The sequence below is a fragment of the Spea bombifrons genome, chromosome 1, assembly GCF_027358695.1.
Source record: "Spea bombifrons isolate aSpeBom1 chromosome 1, aSpeBom1.2.pri, whole genome shotgun sequence".
NCBI lineage: Eukaryota > Metazoa > Chordata > Amphibia > Anura > Pelobatidae > Spea > Spea bombifrons.
Genome location: NC_071087.1, coordinates 42408514 through 42428297, shown reverse-complemented (window position 1 = coordinate 42428297; position 19784 = coordinate 42408514). Strand labels below are relative to the sequence as shown.

General features: G+C 39.3%; 1 protein-coding gene across 1 annotated transcript in view; it reads left to right on the top strand.

The window, feature by feature from the left end:
* BLTP1 (bridge-like lipid transfer protein family member 1) overlaps positions 1-19784 on the top strand; it is a 90855-nt gene that overhangs the window by 25271 nt on the left and 45800 nt on the right. The window contains exons 11-32 of the mRNA XM_053461413.1: positions 999-1155; positions 1946-2024; positions 2823-2914; positions 3395-3512; positions 4070-4225; positions 5004-5101; positions 5648-5826; positions 6052-6158; positions 6282-6490; positions 9263-9490; positions 10200-10337; positions 10745-10921; positions 12120-12248; positions 12653-12772; positions 13056-13336; positions 13828-14078; positions 14525-14777; positions 15056-15896; positions 16850-16920; positions 17501-17674; positions 18464-18584; positions 19145-19291. Of these exons, the coding sequence (XP_053317388.1) occupies positions 999-1155; positions 1946-2024; positions 2823-2914; positions 3395-3512; positions 4070-4225; positions 5004-5101; positions 5648-5826; positions 6052-6158; positions 6282-6490; positions 9263-9490; positions 10200-10337; positions 10745-10921; positions 12120-12248; positions 12653-12772; positions 13056-13336; positions 13828-14078; positions 14525-14777; positions 15056-15896; positions 16850-16920; positions 17501-17674; positions 18464-18584; positions 19145-19291 (4126 nt within the window). The remainder of the gene's footprint in view (positions 1-998; positions 1156-1945; positions 2025-2822; positions 2915-3394; positions 3513-4069; positions 4226-5003; positions 5102-5647; positions 5827-6051; positions 6159-6281; positions 6491-9262; positions 9491-10199; positions 10338-10744; positions 10922-12119; positions 12249-12652; positions 12773-13055; positions 13337-13827; positions 14079-14524; positions 14778-15055; positions 15897-16849; positions 16921-17500; positions 17675-18463; positions 18585-19144; positions 19292-19784) is intronic.

The following is a 19784-nucleotide window of genomic DNA, read 5'->3' as shown; positions in this document are numbered from 1 at the left end:
ACATTATGTCCTGTAACTGCATATACTTACGGTCCTGAAATGTAACTATTTTAACTGTTGAAAATAACGTTGTCCGCGCTATGGTATCGATGATTCAGACAAAACCGAATGCATTCCTTAGAAAACCTAGAAACCTACCTTATCCACCTATGTGAACTATACAAATGTTTTTCTTTCATATTTCATTTTACTGCAAAACACTTTGTGGTAAAACGTAACCATAAAGTATACATTACGTTTATTGAAAAAGCTTTACACAGCGTGTGAATGCAGTTATTGATACCAATGAAAGTGCTTAGTGGCTAAACGTAAAACAACAAAGCTCCTAGACGAGCCGGGAGTAACGAGAGGTGACGCATCAACCTGTAGTCTAGATAAACCCTACTGTTTGGATGATAAAAAATGTACCGTCCTTGAGAGAATTTAGATTTTAATTGATCCAAATATTTTCCGTTTTTAATGGAAACACTGTGTGGTAGATTATCGGATCCCATCTTACTGACAAGCTACTTTTCCAGTTCTTAGCTATTATTGCTGAACAATACCCAATGAATTAGTACTATCCCGTGTGAAATACTCATATGCCAGCACTTGTAAATTATTAAAGCGATAATTTTATATAATAAAGCAAGTTCAGTTTTCAGGCAGAAAAAAGCTCTTCAGAACCACACCATGAATCCCTTTGGAATCTCCTGATTTATATATGAGACAATTTCATAAGATTAAACAGAGCTTGTAAATGCTTAGTCCTGTGGCATACATAATACCATCCCGGGCAGGTGATGAAGGCTGTGATCTAATTCTATTCTCACTTTCTGCCTCGTTCGCTGACTTGATTGTTTTTCAAAATACCATTTTAAGTAATGTTTAGCATTCACTCATCCTGCCCTAAAAAATAAAATTAAATTAAAAATAAAAACAAAACAAAAAAAAATTATATATATATATATATATATATATATATATATATATTATTTATATGCATTTTTTTTTTTTAGGGACTGTTTGTGGAAATTTTTCTTTCCTCCGGACTACCAGGTCATGAAAGTTACAGAAGTTGCGCAGCCAGGAAAGCTAAGGCAGATACAGGCCTTTGAATTAAGGATGAATATCATCGCAAATGCTACAATCGATCTCCTCTTTACCAAAAACAGAGTAAGAGTTCGTACGAAACAAGGGCTTGGCATTGGTGTTCTTTGTTGGAATATTGTGGCTGATTCACGAAAAGGGAGAGCGTGCAGAAGAGTTGAACGCTGCATCTTCCTGGTGAAACTTTTCATGTAGAGCGAAATTGATCCGGCCGGTTATAGTGCATAGATAAAATGCCGTTGCTGATTTAACCGTAATGTAATACAGGGTCAGCTAGTGCCATCCTGCGGGAGAAGCTCCCTGGGGTTGTTCCTTCATACTGTTGATGTCAGGGAACTGAAATAAACCGGTCTCCTGTAAAATCAATCTGTAGTGAATATCCTCAAATGTCTACTAATGATCTCTTGTGGATCATTATCCTGGGTATTGTCCATAATGCTTGACCTCCCAGCAGCAGGAGACCTCACACCCAGGAGACGTGCTGCATGTAATAATTGGATAACGCCATGGCAGTGCTTTCTCTCTCTGTGATACAGTCTCGCCCTGTGGGCTTTCTGATTCATCATCAGCAGGAGTGTTTCTCCATCGAATTAGAAGCTGTTGACTATGGATTATTTAATAGCTGAGTGGGACAGGCATTGAAGGAATCTGCATGATTTTACAGCAACCATTTCCCCGTTTAAGAATAGTTATATTTATTTACCGTTTTTGACTTGTAGAACAGGTCTGTGTGTATTAAACAAGTAGATTTATTTTACCATGTTTCATACCCTTGCTCTGAAGCATGCTTGTGTTTTAAACGAGATGAGGCTTGTTGTTTATTTTATGTAGTATTCTTTGTTTAATTCATTTACAGGAAACCAATGCCGTGCATGTGAACGTGTGGGCAGGATCCTATTTGGAAGTGAACATCCCCATGACTGTTTCTGAAAATGGTAGGATTTTCATTTGCTTCTGAACCTTCTGGTTAGTTTGTCAGTGTTTCATGTCAAAATGTTTGCCCTTACGCCTTTCCTAGATAATTTCCTAAATATGATCTCTGTGGGAGCATGACGCATGCCAAATCCATAACAGAAATACTTTTCTGTGCGGTTTCATTGCATGACTTGCTTATATACAGTATATTTAATACACTCACTCTATAGTAAGATAATTAGATAAATGGTGCTACCCTCCAGTGGAAGTGGTAGAGGATAATACACTAGAGGGATTTAAACATCCATGAGATAGATCTATCCGATTATCCCGAATCCAAATAATATTGTGGTTTTTAACTGGCAGTATGTTATGGCTGTCAGATGTTATCAAATGTATCGGATATATATATGTATATATGTAATATCACTGCATGGTTTATGTGATTTCACGTATTTAACACTAAGCATTCCCAGCCAGCAGAAAACATGTCCATCCATGGAGTCCACCCAATCTGCTACCTTTCATTAAGTGCTACAAATGTACTAGCCAAAACGTGCATCTGTATATTACGTGTGTACTAAAGTTTGTTAAGAATGCGTTGTGACTTCCAATTACCACATTCAGCAATTGGAACATATGGCCCTTCATGGGCCGACTAGAACTTCCATGACTCGTAGCTGGTGCTTTCGAATGAATTTTACTTTGTCCTTTTTTTCTTCTGATCTTGCTGTTGAATGAATTAAAAGCATTGTCATGAAATTATTATTATTATTATTATTAACCACTTGGTGACTCCCCCCCCCCACATCGATTAGGTTATTCTCCGACAATTAAAGGGCAGTTGTTACACGTCGACACCACTACAAGCATGCAGTTCAGGAGCCTTCTGGAGGCAGAAATGATAGCTGTAAGTTCTCACTTGTTTTTCCATCTTAGCTCCTTGCGATGTGTACTTTTTGTGCAAATGTCATTATGAACAGGATTATTAAGACTAGAGAGAGAGAGACTTGGCGTCAGGCAACAGGCCGAGACACAATTAAGGCCTCGTTATCTACTCTGTGTTTGCGTAAATGTATCAGTGCAGTGAATTGAACGTTCTGTGGAATTGTAACGGCTCTGACAGTCGTTATAGAAGGCGATTAGTGCTCTTCTCAAGAGATTTTAAAGACTGAGGCAGGGCTTTGCAGTTTTTCTGCAACTCACGAGGAGTCCACCCTCCATGATTCTTTGTTAACCTGGCTCAACCTTATAGGAGTGGAAGCCATGGCCATTATCCAGCTGTCACCGTGGGGTAGGGGCGACTCTACTTCTATGAGATATTATTGTGTATAGTTTTGTAGAACAAAGTGTGTAGAATTAAACATGTAATGCTGTTCTCCCCCCCCAGTTCCACATAAATGCCAGCTATCCCAGGATCTGGAACATGCCCCAAACCTGGCAGTGCGGACTTGAAGTTTACAAGGCAACTTACCACTTTATCTTTGCACAGAAAAACTTCTTCACAGGTAAGTATTCTGCTTTTTCAGGGAAATCTTGACTGATTTTGTCATGCTGCAAACATGAAGAATTTGAATTAAGATGCTTGCTCCCTGGGTACATACAGTGCCAGCGATGAATAAAATCTGACTTTAATTGATTAGTATTGAATTTTGTATGGTATTCCAAGCTTTTTGGGAAGACATTGCTAGTACCGGTTTGCATGGTCTACCATACAATGCATACACGTACCACATCTGTAAATATGTCTTCGTTGTATAAGATATTAGCTACCTTCATCTTAAAGACCTAGTTATTTAAATATGCATTTTCCATGATTTTGTATTTATTTAAGATCTGATAGTTGTGTAAACCAAGTATATTCACAGAGGCTAATTCTTAATTGAACCTACGAGTTGAAAGATGCAGCGCTTAGGGCAAGACTCTAACTGACTTCATAAACTGCTATCCCACACTCCTCCATACGAGTAGACGTGCCGTTTTCTCCACTTACTAGAATGCCCTTCAGTGTGCGGCAAATGCAAATATGTATGAGAGATTTCTTTTCTTCTTTCTTTAATTTTAGATCTGATTCAAGACTGGTCCAGTGACAGCGCGCCCGATCTCTTTTCATTTGTCCCGTATACCTGGAATCTGAAGATTATGTTTCACCAGTTCGAAATGATCTGGGCAGCCAACCAACACAACTGGATAGATAGCTCTACCAGACAGCAGGAGAACGGTAAGGTTCCTCTGTGCCATGCAATATTATTATTATTATTATTTGTTTTATATAGCGCCATCAAATTCCATAGCGCTGTACAATGGGTGGACAGGACATAACAAGTAGTATGTAACATAACAACGATAGCAGCTTTGTTAGGATTCCGCTGACTTTCTTGTATAGCATTAACCCGGTTTACAGGATTCAAACCTGTAGTAACAATACAAACTCTTTAGTTAGGGTGCCCTTTTAAGTGCTCTGTTCATTAGGTTATTAAGTTTAAGTGTACGTCTTTTCAAAGGACTTGCGTTTCAAACAGGGTTCATGCGTAACTCCATTCAGCAGATCTCATTTATAACTAATGCACAAATGAACAGGTTTTTGGACACAATCGGTTACTCTTGGATTCTGTACCGAACTGCACGCCGTTTAGGTCACCAGGCTCTGAATCACATGTTGTGTTTTGCGTATGCTCATTCTTGCCGTACCTGGCTTTTCGCTTATCATAAAACGGAACCGTTCCTTTTGTCTTTTCCAAGTGCTCGCACCTCTCTCTGCGAACAATAAGCTCCTATAATTGCTTTACACTTCTTTTGGCTTCACGTTTCCATCCATCTTGGCTCGTAAATCAATACAGAGCACAAAAGCCACCATTAATAGTAGACACAAAGTACGTCTGCAAGTCTCTTTTTATCGCTGCTTTCTTTTCACAAAGTGTTGAATGTTATTGTATCGATTTGTGGCTTTTTTCCCCCTGTTTTTCCACCACTCACTTTCTGTTTGTTTGTTCTTGTAGTGTATCTTGCTGCTTGCGGAGAAACATTAAACATTGATTTTGCGCTGCCATTTACCGATTTCGTACCCACTACATGCAACACAAGGTTCTCTCTAAAAGTAAGTGCGGCTTTCTGAATGCGTGTGTGCGTGTGTGTGCGTGTGTGCAGCGCACAACAGGGATATTTACTATTTAACTGACGATTTACTCCTTTAGAAGTTCAAATAATGTGTCCTCCTCCATGCTACCATAATGTCCCAATATGGACTACTTGTAATTATAGAATGTATGCTTAATGTTGGGTACATCGATCTGCACGGCTCGGCATGTACATAGGAAAAATAATACAAAATATGTATAAATTTGGTGAATTACGATCACAAATGTATGGTGAGAGAAAAGCTCATCAAAGATAGCAATAACATTTTCTTCTTTAATATCATCGTAGAATATTCTAAAATAACAAGACTCCAATAGTGCAATATTGTTGTACCTACCTACCTCTGGCCATATACTGGGGTCCAGTCACAGGAGATCAGAGAATCCCCCCCAGTGAGCCCATGAAGCCTACCGTCCATGGACAGTGCCCTGAAATCAGGACTGTTTCCTAGAAAACAGGACACTTCGGTTTGACTAATACAATTTTGTATGTTTGGTTTTTTTAGGGAGGCGATGTTGACCTTCATTTGTATCTCCCTGACTGCCACCCAAGTAAGTACTCGCTACTTACGTTGGCAAAAGACTGTCATCCGAATAAAACCAGCCCTGACTCGTGCAACTCGGCCGAAAACCAAAGCGGCCAGAAAACTTGTAAGCCTAAATGGAGGAACGTCACAGAGTCCGGGTAAGTGTCAAAAATAACAGGAGTGCACGTGTGTTTCCTTTAATCAGGATTATGTTGCCTGCACGTATATGATGGTTTTCCTCCAGGATTTGAAAACTATAATTCTTAAACACCATATGTATGTAATATCACGTTGTGTTTGTGAACTTTTATTTATTAACTAGTAAAAACATATTAACTAATGAATTCACAGCACCTTTTTTTTAATTCTTCCTCCTTCTTCAGGACTGGTTGGGTGGAATGCTGGACAGTTCCGTCTGTCATTCTAAACATTGATTATACTTGGCATCCAATCTATCCCCAAAAGGCAGATGAACAACTAAAACAGTCGCGTAAGTGTTCATTTTGGTCTTGAAATCAATGTTTTCTGGCTCATTGACAGCAACCATAATGTCCACATATTTGTAAAAATATATATATTTTTTAATGTGTATATATTGTTCTCCTGTTCCCAGTTTCTGAAATAGAGCAGTCCATGCTGTCTAATCTGAGACCCAGTCAGAAACCATTGGAACGGGTTATCTCCTCACCAACGGCCTCCAGTACCCCTATTGTGGATCCGTCAGAGCTGCCCCCAGATAAACTCCACGTGGAGATCGAGCTCTCCCCAGATTCACAGGTCGTTTTGTATGGACCGTTGCTGAAGTCATTTGTCTCGATAAAGGTATACTGTTGTTTTAATACAGCCCAGGTTTAGAGGGCCAGTTGATGCATGATTGTCACTATCGTAATGCATCCCGTATGATTGCTTGGTGTATTTCACTCCTTTGTTTTTCGTGTGATTGCATCAGAGCATCTGGGCTACAACTTAATTGCTTCTTGCGAACTATAGCTAAAGATCTATTTGGTTTATTTTACTATATAGATACATTCTAGCAACGGCATAGTCCCTAAAACAATATTATTATTTTTTGGTGCCTGTCTGGACGCCATGATGATTGGCTGCTGCAACTCCCGTTAATTTCCATGGGACCCCAACTCCCTTTAACTAGAATGTCAGTTGTGCTGAGCTCGCGTAGGAATCGTACGGTCATATGCTCCCGGTTTTCTTTAGAAACAGCTGTGGGATTAGAGGAATGAGAGAGAGAAATCCAATAACTAAAGAAAGAACACATTGATTTGTATGCAATATAATGCTCTGGAATCCATCCCGATGTGCATTTAGCATGAAAATAGGGGTGGGTCATTTTATTAAAATACTTTTTTGAACCAGGTTGATTCTTCAGTTTGAGAATTACCATTTTGGTAGCACCTTCTTTTATTGTATCTGAAATAGTGCGGAATTAAGGTGGGCTTTAAGGTTGAAAGCATTACATGAACCTTTTTGAAGCTGTGGGACCCTCGTCAATCCAAAGTATCCTATTTTTCCCTCCCTTTATTTAGTTTGTTGCATTAGAAAGCTTACAGCTGTCGGTAGTATTTGGAAAAGCTTACGGGGACTGAAATAGCTCACCTCTGCAGAGCGGTATCCGTTCTCGCTGCGGGAGAGCTGCGGAGCTTTTGTAGGATAGCTGTTGGTAATAAATAAAGTGCGTTGAATAATAGGCATGTGCCGAGCCTTTGTCTTAGACCTGCGCTGTGCAGGGGAAGAGATCGAGAGCTTTCACACTTATCTCAGAGCCTTACAATGATTATTTGTTAATTTTTACAGATTTGTACAGGTGGATATATTAAAACCTTCTGTGCCTGGCCCACGGCTTTCTTTAAACGCGGTGTATGTATTATAGAAATCACAAAAGGCAGACGGGGACGTGACAGAAGACTGTTTAGGTGCTGGTCTGAAGACATATTAAAATAAATATACGGACACCCTCGGGTCTCTAAGCAAAGAGTTACATTTTTAGTGTGGAGAGATGAGGATATGGCGGGATCATTGTTTGTTTTATACTAAAATGGCGTCTTGAGAAAAGTAATTGTGGCTTTTGTGATTCCAGTCTTAAGAAAAAAAAAATCTTTTAATTTAGTTTAGTATAAAGATTAATTTTACATGACAAGAAAAAAAAAATGCGATGGTCCTTTTTGTTAAAATTCTTGTTTCAGAGCCAAGTTTTTTAATTTTTCAACATCTTATCCTCGCGACATACATGGTATGTGGCGGTAATAATGCCTAATTCCTCGATTCATTGAATCAGAAGAGAATTCAGACAGGGCATGAATCACAAGATATGTCCTGAAGTTAGGTAATGATCAGTTTCTTCCCAGCAGCCACTGCAAGGCCTGGCTCTGTGTGTTCTCTCTCCTTTATTGATTTCCTTGTGTACCAGATAATAACACATCGCTCTCCCTCGCTCTGCAAAGCACTGGAAACATTGATTAATCATACCACAGAAGCTTGTTCTATTCCCCCCCTGCATATTCTTAAGATGTTCAGCGTTTATACCGATTAGATTGTAAGCTCACAAGAGAAGGAGCCTCTTCTCCCAGTCTGTTATTGTGCTTAAGTTATCCCACTGATTGTTACAGCGCTACGGAATCTGCTGGCGCTATATAAATTAATGCAATGTACGCTACCAATCAAAAGTTTGGGGTCACTTAGAAATGTCCTTATTTTTGAAATAAAAATAAAAATAACATGGATCAGAAATGCAGTGTAGATGTTGTTAACATTTTAAATGACTGTTGTAGCTGGAAATGGCTGATCTTTAATGGAATCTCTTCTTACGGTAATGTATATTATGTCTCTGGAAATTTACTGGGGAAGAATTTCTCATTCCACTGGTCCTCAGAAAAACTGCTATCTCACCACATTTTCAGATGTGACCAGTATGCAAAAGCCCCAAAAAAGGAATATATAATGTTGAAATGAAAGTTCTCATTTTAAAAATATATTCATTTTTGACTTGCATTTCCATCGCCCAATATAATTTCGTCAGATGAGGAAAATAGAATTCACCAAGGAGTCACTTAGGCTGCAAGTACATTCAGGTAGCTGGAATGTAAAATATTCCCTTGCAGAGATGTGCGTGCATTGGAACATTGTGTGCCTATTTGATAAATATTTCCATTAGGACTCAACTATATATATAATATATGGTGTGTGTGTGTGTATATATATATATATATATATATATATAAGTTTATAAATAAAAAAGCTCACAGTTACTGTCTGCTAGAGGGGTGTTTTTTTACTGTATGGATTAGTTTGGCTGAAAGTGATATGTGTAAATGTGCATCAGCGTGTTTGTTTGGCTGAGAGTGGTCAGTGTGGTGAAGTGTCTTTGGTGTGTCATAAAAATGTTCCCATTCGTGGGGAGGTTGTAGTTTCAGGCCCTCCGTTGTTGGTTTATGTGGATTTTTTAAAACATCCGTACCTACTTCACTTTCATGCTTAGAACAAGCTGCGAATGCTCGACTTCTATTTCATGCACATATACTTTGAAATAAATGACTTGATGATACTGTCTCATGTACTTGATTTTCCATCGTTGCACAACAGGAAAATTATTTTGGAGAAGATGATATGTACACAGATTTTGAAGAAGTCCTCTCCAGTCCGGTGTTGTCCATGTCTACATCTTCCAGCTCTGGCTGGACCACAGTAGGAATGGAAAACCACAAGAGAGATTATGATCCCACATCCAAAGCGGTTCATCCTCTGACTCTGCGGCCATGGGACATCACCGTGCTTGTTAACCTTTATAAGATCCATGCAAAGCTCCCGGTGGTAAGTGTATAGCATTGGTTCTTGAGTTGATGTCGGTGACATTAACTGTTTTAATGCAAAAGACACTCATTTAGCCCTACGATGAGTACCCCCTCTAAAGCATTAAAGCTTAAAGCTCAGATGGACCATTTTCCCAGCTAGATTCAGAAGCCACACATAGAAGTCTATTTAGCAAACCCAGCATTTAGTTCTTGTCTTACTCATGTAAGTATGAGCATACATAAGTGTTCTGGGGATTTACTATCGGCCGAATTACCAAGAGCACAGTGCTCGTTGTTTTGTAGGAATGCCAGTCTCGGGGAACTTACCTCACCCGAGTTATCACGTGTGTTTTTGTTGCGTTTCTTTGACATTTGCCGAAGCTTAGGTAGAGATCTGAGCAAGTTTCTCTATTGGCTTGAGTAACGCAGGGCTTTTAGATTGTGCGGTTGGTGCTGTCCACAGGGCATCCTAATGTAATAATACCAACATCTAATTTTGTTAATAGTATCACAATCTTGAGATTCAAATACATATGTGTCTTCATAATAGTGTTATTCAAATTAAATGTGTGTGGAGGCTACCACGCAGTTTATAAACAATTGTATAGTTGTGGATAGGAATTGGAGATTGCATCATGATAAAAAAAAAAATGGAATGATAATATAGAATAAAAATGTTTATTGTAATACTAATATTACAATTGTTGACATTGTTCCGTTTATCATAGCACTGTGGCAATGATGGACCAGACTGTCCAAATGTTTTTCTGGAGAGGCTGTGTTTTGAAATGAAGAAAACCTATAGAGAGACATTTCTTCAACTTGTACTTTCTCCAGTTCACATATTTGTACATGACAACTATCAGGTACCTTCTTCTACATCAAGTAATCAATGATGTCTCTTACTGAGAATTGTATGGTTTCCATTCATTGTCTTCCCTCTCCCTTTACATTTCTTTCCAATATGTGGTCTCCTGTTTGTCTTTTTTCCTTTGCCCCTATATATTGTTCTCTGTCATCTCCATCACAGTTCAGCCTTTTGGTTTTCTCTTCACGGTCCATATGATGCCAAGCAGGAACAGAACAATTAGATGTTACTTTACACAATAACAGCTGGAGAAAGTTTACTGTTAAAGTTTACAGAGTAACGCCGGAGACTGTATTCGTTTAGCACTTGGCTTGTCCACTCATGTCTTATGGTGCAGCGCAGCGTTTTATTGTACTTTCATGTACATTCTTTAATATTAAAGTACAAATATTGTGCTTTTATCAGCGGCCAACGGTGGACGGAATGCTCCGGGAAGGACACATCAGCCTATCTGGTTTACAGCTACGTGCCCATGCCATGTTTTCTGCCGAAGGTCTACCTCTGGGTACAGACTCCCTGGAGTATGCCTGGCTGATAGACGTGCAAGCCGGCTCGCTCACAGCAGTGATCACCGCTCCCCAGGTAAGGACGAATACGTTTCAAATTTGAGCTGAATTTTATGCGATAAAGAAAAGTTTTGCTGCGTGAGGATGAAATTTGAGGATAAACAGATTAAAAACGATTGAAAATGTACAAAGCTGTTATTGGATGAGACCACCAGTTTCTCCCACTTTCACAAATATATTTTAGATCTGAACTGGAAACTGATATTTGCAGTGAAAAATAATCTGTTTTTGAGGCAATGTGCTTAAACGATTTGTGACGAAGGGTGTTTTTTTTGTCCTCAAAACACCGGTCCTTTGTGGCTAAGAGTGATCCTTTCCATCTTAACACTAGTGTCTCTCGCTCTTAGCTGAGCCTGTTGAGGTTTCTCATCACAGTGCAAACATTTCTCGTTTAATAAAAGTGAAACAGTTATAAAAAAAAAAAAAGTTATAAAAAAAAAAAAAGCATAGAAATGTTTATAGGCCTCCCGTGATGGAACATCTCTAGGGTTACCTGCAAGTTTCAACAGAGATTGTTGGGATCTACAAAGATAGAAAATATTATTTTGTATGTTTGAATAAGGTTTTCAATTTTTTGAGAGCGAAATAACAATTTCACAAAGATATAGTATAAGTGCTAAAAAAATGTTGTAGGAAAGGGTGAAAGAAAGTGTCGCACAGACAAGCCTTGGTCATAAAGGGGATCGTTCAGATGTGTACAGGGTCTGACTTCTTTAGGCAAAGTCTGTGTTTTGAATATATTCCATGCTTGGTCACGTTAAGTAGATAGAATTCTATTTTTATAATTGACCTAGGTAAGAAACTTGCGGAGCAAAATCTTTAGAAGATTTTGACGAGGGCCAGAATGATTTTCCTTATTGGCTTTTGTGCCTGCATTTAATACAGGTTAAATTCCGTTGTCTATATGGATTCCACGATCACAATTGCAGGATCATTATCGTTATAAAGCGGGTGAAACATCTTATATTTATTAGCAACCAAGTAAAATTGGAACTCGCAATTAGTACCTGTAATTGAGGCATGGGCACTTTTTCCTCTAAAGCTTCATTTGAAGTCTAAATTCTGAAATCTAAAAACTTGTAGAAACAGAGGGGGTTGATTGTGTAGCGTTCCGGCTGAGTCCTCTTGTCGTCGTCACGCTGAGCCGTTATGTTCCTAGTATTATAATCGTTTGACTTCTGATTATACTGTGCTAGTAACCTGCCATCTTACAGCTGGCGTGCCTGCTTGACTGGGGCCAAACCTTTGTATTCCACGTCGTATGCAACGAGTTTCAGCTGGAGAGGCCAAAATCTGTGGTAATATGCCAACATGGCATCGACCGACGCCATTGCAGTTCCAAGGTACGTGGGATTTTTCTTCTTCTAACTATTAATAAATTCAAAACTGATCAATAAGTGCCAACATGTGTGCAGGAAAGGAGTGCTTCTTAACAGAGGAGTATCTTAAATGTAATTTACATTCACTATATAGAGCACAATTATATATATATATATATATATATATTTATATATTATATTTATGTATATATATTTATATATTATATTTATATGTATATATATTTATATTTTCATGTGTGTGTTTTGTAAACGTTAAGCAACGTACAAATGAAGCGATGGAGTAGAACGAAGCGAAGCTATATTACGATCCAGTAACACACAGAATAATTTATCATAGATGTTGTGAATATGTCTTTGCCACCTGCCTTGTCTGTTAACATTTTGCTTCTCTTGCTCCTCTGCCATAGCCAAGTTGTTATCCAGGTCCGTGCCTCCCTGCCGATGACCTGAAATACAGAATGACCCGCTTGGCAGTCGACGGAGCGGAAATCTTCATGGTGGAGCATGGCTGTGCTACAAACATTAAAGTGAGATATTAATGTTGCTGTCTAAATGAATTATGTTATGAGGGCTTTGCTGTAATGTTATTATTAAATCATTATGTATTATAACCTTTTCTCACATCCTATCTTCAAAAATGGCAAATACCTTAATGTGTTAGTCTCTATAACATTATTGTTCTGCTTTTATTTGTAAAAAAATAACAAAAGAAACGACTTTTCCTCTGTGGATCTGTGAGATTTTGTAGTGTAAAAGAACAGTCATGTCATTGTTTTGTCACTGATTTTATTTTGTTTTCCTCTTCGGTAGATGGGTGCTATACGACTTGCAAATTGCAACCTCCACAACCAGGCTGTTGGAGAAGGCATCAGCGCGGCTATCCAGGATCTCCAGCTGAGACAGTACCTCGAGCAGCTGGACAGCAGCAGACTGGGACTCCAGCCTACCGTTTTACGCAGAGCCCTCTGGCTAGAAACGGGCTCTGTTATTTTAGGGCTTATTACGGCAGATATAGCCCTGGCTGCCGATCATTCTTCCAAGCATGAAGTCCAGAGGCGCTTCTTGGAAACTCATGACAACAGAACCAAAAGGTGAGTGACAGCAGCCCTGGGATAGGAAATTCAGCGAGCTCTGATCTGATACTTGTATTGTACTTTAATTGCATGTTCAAAGAAAGCACAGCAAGGGCAAAAAGTTTGTGAAATAGACCACTCTTTCTGGCTTTCCCCCAAAGGGACAGCTGTAATCAAAATATGAATGTGATACTAAAAACCTTCACAATTATGTAAAATGGTAACACTTAGGGGCTTATAAACCGAAAAGGGGACCAATTTACTCTTCTTCAACTGTCTATTATATTATATGAATGTATTAAATGCACGTAGCCGTGTATATCATTTTTTTATTGTGATAAGCCCCAAATGAGAACTGTCTCACCCAGTACCAAAAATAAGCCGTTTGCCATCTTTTCATAGTATGGTCAGACAACATATAAAGATTCTGTCTTTCATGACTGATATCATGGACATGAGCTATTTGACGTGCGTGCACTTTGTTATTCTGTTCTTATTGTACACGCCAGGCTGTGGTTCCTGTGGCCTGACGACGCTTTGAAAAACAAGAGAAGCCGGAATAAGTGCGGCTGCCTCGGAGGATGCCGATTCTTTGGTGGCACAGCAACGGGACTGGACTTTTTCCGCCTGGAAGAACTGACCCCATCCAGCAGCTCGGCGTTCTCTACTACGAGCTCAGAGTCGGATATGTTTTATGGACAGTCTTTGCTGCAGCCTAGTGAATGGATCATAACAAAGGATGCTCCAAAAGCAGGTGAAGGTATGAAACTGTGCTTGCAAATTGCATATGTATTAACAATTGGGAACATAGTTGACACTTTTTTTTTTTTTTTTACTTTTTTAAGCAACATTATATGCATTATATTTTTAGCTAATATAAGTTTCCATAAATTAATGCACGTACGTACGTGTACTTTTTTTTAATCCTGTATTGTTCTGATTGGGCTGCTGTGGGGTAAAGCACAACTACTTTCTTGAACTGGCTCATTAGGTGAAAAAAAAGTGCGAGCCAGAGTTGGTTACACACATTTTATCTTTGAGTCCTTGTATGGTTCCAGAAGAATGTTAACCTCAGCTCATCCATATGTTCATGAAGGGACCTACCGTAGTCACCTCTTACACCTCTATTCCTAAACAGCTAGACATTTTACTTTTTGGTGATATCCAGACTCTGTGCACATTATTAGTTTTAATACTCTTTTACAGGTAAGGCCAATGGCAGCAGAAAGAAGGACAACAACTTGAAATCTGTGGACCTTGAGAGGAAATCCCAACATTTAAGCCTACAAGTCCCGTTGCGTTCTCACAGCTCCTCATCGTCTTCTGAGGAAAACAGCAGCTGCAGCGCAGCACTTCCTTTACTGGCTGGAGAGAAGGACAGCCTCTCGTCCGTCAATGAGGAGAGTCCTGGACAAACTGAATTTACACTCAAGGCTAAATCACAGGACTCGCACGGAGGGTGATGATCCAGACTTTCTCATGTTTAAATCGGCAGAGAATAGTAATGCATGACAAGATAGGCGTTAAAGAATATATATATTTTTGAGCTTTTATATCATCCTGGTTAAAGTAAAGTGTAGGTTTCAAAATTGGAGAAACAAATAGTTATGTTTTACGTGTTGCATAACATTACAGGATTCTTCATTACTTACCAAGTTGTTGTTTCCTTTATGGTATTTTGGAACAATACCATGTTGTGAAGATCTTTATTGCTAAAATATTTTTCTCTCCCCTCAGTGTTCCAGGTGAAGTTTCTGGAAGCAGTCCGATTTCCCCAAACTCTCAGGATAGATCCGTTATCAGTTCCCCACTCCGATCTCCTCTTAAGCGCCAGGCATCTGTATGCTCCACTCGTCTGGGGAGCACAAAAAGTCTGTCTGCTGCTTTCTATGTGGACAAGCCACCTGGTCCTGTTGGCGTTCAGTTCAGTAGTGATGTCTCCCGTAGTGACGAAAATGTCCTGGACTCTCCAAAGCAGAGGAGGAGCTTTGGTTCCTTTCCTTACACTCCATCGGCAGATTCAACCTCATTCCACCAGTATCGTTCAATGGACTCCAGCATGTCTATGGCAGACAGTGAAGCTTACTTTTCTGCAGCAGAAGAGTTTGAACCCATAAGCAGCGATGAAGGTCCAGGGACATATCCAGGGAGAAAAAGGCGAAAAAGGCAAATGCAAAAAATTGATTACAGCAGGAGCTCCATTTATCATAGTGTAGAGGGACCTTTGACGGGAACATCTCAGGGTGAAGCTAGGTTGGATCCAAGGACGCTGCCGATTCGAACTCATCCTTCCCAAGCCTCGTTTGTCTCTGCTTTGGGAGGAGAAGAGGAATCTTTTGAACATGTCTATGCAATGGAAGCAGAGAAACCTGCCGATAATGAACAAATCGCTCAGCAACCGATCATGTCCTGCTATCAAAACTACCTGAGTCAGTTCCAGGTATTTAACTGGTCAGTAAAACACCCAACAAATAAAAGGACTTCAAAATCTTCCCTACACCGTCCACTGGATCTGGACACGCCAACCAGCGAAGAGAGTTCAACTTCATGTGATCAGCTCTGTGTCCCAACCTTCAAGGTATGAAGAGTAGATTAAAAACTAAAAAACTATTAAAAAAAAAAAAAAAAACTAAAAAAAAATGTCATAATTGCATATATCTTTTAAAATAATAAAATATAATGTATACTGCAGGATTATAATTCAGGAAAAGGTTGCTTGTGTTTAAATATGAATTATTCACAAAGCACTTTTTTTAAAATGCTTTTGTCGTTTAAACACATAAACAATTAATAACTTCTTCGGGGTTACCCTCCCTAACAAACTCTTGTTTTGAGATTTCTGTAGTAGGAGCTAAAACATGCTGTATACCACTTTATTGGCAAAGCGCTGATGCTATATATTTCAGAGGAGTAGGTTGATGACCCATCATATATGTGCTATTGTGAAGACACATAGATTTGGCTTTTTTTTTTTTTTTTTTTATTTCTGAGATGTATGTATTTTCAGTAGCCAGTAACGCTAACTAAAGCTTTCCCAACTAAAAACAAAAATGTTTTTCCTTTCTTGAAGCGATACTAAAAAGATTGGTAAATAGGCCTGTCCCAAGGCTTTTAGGTGCCTTTGATAAATGATGTCTGTTGGATCCCCTCCATTATACACTTACCAATGTTGGGATGAGCAATTTGATGGTGTCCCCTATAGCTCAGCCCATAAGGCATATGTCAGCAAGTAAAATTTGCTCCATAATCCGCTGGAGCTCTAAATAAAATGTAATCTACAAGTATGTAATTTGTCAATGGACCAACTGTTTGGCTGTTCTGTAATTATAGCATCAACGACAATATATGTGTTGCCATACTTACACATTGGCTTTGACAATCTCTGATTAAATTGAATCTCTACTTTGGTATCCAGAAAGAGATCATGAAATGTGTTAAAAATGCTGTGTAAAATAACGCACAAATGATAGGGCGCCTACTCTTAAATGGTCCTTTGTGAGAAATATTGATATCCTTGTCATTGTTGTGAAGGTTGTGAAGCAAGGTCTCTCCGCCAATGCTTTACTCGATAGAGGGATGCAGCTTATGGGCTCCTGTTCCAGGTAAGTCGCACGGTGTTCTTGTGTGCATGTACCGCTGCCCCTGTAGTCTTCTCTCCACTTCTGCCGCCATCTACTTTCTGCTGAACTCGGAGGGTCCCCGTTAGAATCCGTAAGAACGTAGCTCAGTAGGTGTCTCTTCTGCTTCTTGGCAAACTCTGGGCTGGTTAAAAATGTTTGTATGAAAGTGTTACCCATTGATCTTTTTAAATCTATATTTTTCTTGGGATTTAATGTTTTTTTTTAATTACTGTCACAAATTAACTGTAAATACTGTTAAAATGGTTCTTGTTTATGGACCCCCCGACCTTCTTAAATCCAACCCATGCCAACCCCACCCTAGTTGGCCCTTTATAATGTATAGCTGTAGAAGTGAGGCGAGATTGAGACCTTTTATACACAAGTGTCTCTATTGTGTCATGTAGGCATAACTTTCATTACTATATAAAATAAAATGGAATATTAAGACACCCTATAAAATGAAATAACCAGGTTTTGAAATATTTCCTACACTACTTTAACCAGACTTGACATTTTTGGTATTGCTGTTTTGTGTTAATGGTCATCGATGTAAAATGTTTAGCACTCCATACACTCCCCTGGAAAAGAAAGGAACCGAGAATACGGATGATGAAACAGTAACCGAGGAATGGACCTTGGACCAACCTCTTTCACATACGCGGACAACCGCCATAGTGGAAGTAAAAGGCACAGTGGATGTGGTTCTCAGCCCCCTGGTAGCGGAAGCATTAGACAGGTAACATTAACCGTGGAGTAACATGACTTCATCTTTTGTCATTGAACTGTTATAGATGGCATGATACACATGATATTGACCCCTTATGTAGAAAACATGATGAGCACTTATCTGATAGGGACCTGCGAATAGTGGTCAGATGTATGCAATGTGATACAAAAATATCAATTAACATTCTTTGTACTTTGTCACCATGGGAATTATTGGTCACTCTGGGCTGGGCCTAAAGCAAACTCCACTATGATTGGAACTTCGTTGTATAAACAGCCCAGCGTGACGGAGAACTCACCCAAAGGCTGTGCCATATTGTGCAATCGTGCATGGCAGAGAGGGCTGCCGGGGCATGCTATGTGAAGGGAGCAGAGGACTCTTGGGGCATAAGAGGGGCTGCCGGGTGATGTCTGCAAGAAGGAAGGGGGTCCGCTGTATCATGTTGTCTACACTAAGTACAGAGGCTGCTGAATAGTAGATAGTGGGTGAGATTAGAAAGAAGGATGAAGAGAAGAAAGAAAAAAAGGAGACAGAGAATTAAGATAGAAAGAGTGAAAACAGATTGGGGGAAAGAAGAGAAAACGGATAAGAAAGAGAGAAAATGCATGTCGTTAAAATGATGGGCACATGCGCCGATTAAATTCTAAAGATATGGAAAGGGTCATGGCTACTAGACATCTGCCATATATTTCAGATGTAAAAAAATGGTCTTGTACACATACTCATACTGCATCTTTACAGGAATACCGCATGCATTTTATTGCCTTACATCTGATTAACATTGATTACATTCTCCAGGTACATTGAGGCCATGGTACATTTTACCAGCACCCGACATCCAGCTACGATTGTTGATGATTTGCACGCAAAGGTTTTAACCGAAGCTGTGCAGAACAGCAAGACCACCTTCTCGGAAAACGTGAGACCTTTTTTATTATTCGCAGAAGGATATTGTCCCCATTGAAGATGATCTTGGCTCTCGTACTAGTGTAGAGACAAAGTTATAGTCCCTGAAGCGACACTGGACTGGCACTATGTTTTAATGCTTTCTTGACCACCTACATCAGTTTCCTTTTCTGTTTATACAAATAAACCTACTAAAAGAACTGCTTGTCTGGGGAACAGGAAACAAGAAACTGCCCGTAAAATGTATCTCATTGAATTAAAATTATTATTTCCCCCATTTATTTCCCCATTAAACGTCAATACATGTTAGGGCTTTGAAACTTAGAAAAAGCACTCCAGCCCTGAGCGCTAAGTGCGTCTCCTAGATAATGTGTAATTTATGTGCGGATCCGAGAGATACTGCAGACCACAGAAAGGCAATAAAAAGAATTAATACGTTGTCGTTGGTGACTGAAGGTATATCCCGAACAAATTTCGTGTTGTATAATAAGTCAAGGTTGTTCTGCTTAATGGCATTTTTACAGAAATGGGAAATAAACATCCGAATAATGTTTGTGTTCTTGTGTTATTTAGCTGTCTTCTAAGCCGGATGTTAAGTTATCCAAGCCAGAGAATCTTCTTACAGGAGCAACAAACCCAGGACAGACGCAGGCCAAACCAGCCTTAAAACAGGACAGTGTGAAAATTAAAGGGCTCCAAGCCACCGTAACTGTGCCTAAGGTAACCCAGAGCATACGCATGGCTATTGTAACATTTTCCTACGTCATCTGTCCTTCCTCGTTGTCTTCCTCTCTCTTGTTGTCTTTTTCTTTGTCCTGCATTATGACTTAGTCCGTCCTTTCCTCTTTCTCTTGAGCATTTGTTTTCTCTTTTCCTCTTTCTCTTGAGCATTTGTTTTCTCTCTTCCTCTCTCTATCTTTCATTCTCTTCCCCACTCTTCACCTTGTATGTCTCAATGCATTTTCCTTTTGTTCCTATTTGTTCCCCTCGGTCTCTTACCCTTTCTGTTGCTCTTTCTTTTTAAGTAGGCATTATGAATATATTTATATAACAAAACTGTGCACCGGCGAGCTGCAAAAGTATGTTTCTGAAAATCTATTTTCGGTAGCCATTACAGTATAAATAGATGTTAAATTAATGCTTTCTTGCTGTTCTATAAGAACAACTGAGTCTTTGTTTTATACGTCCCGTGGCTTTTTATTTTATTGTAACC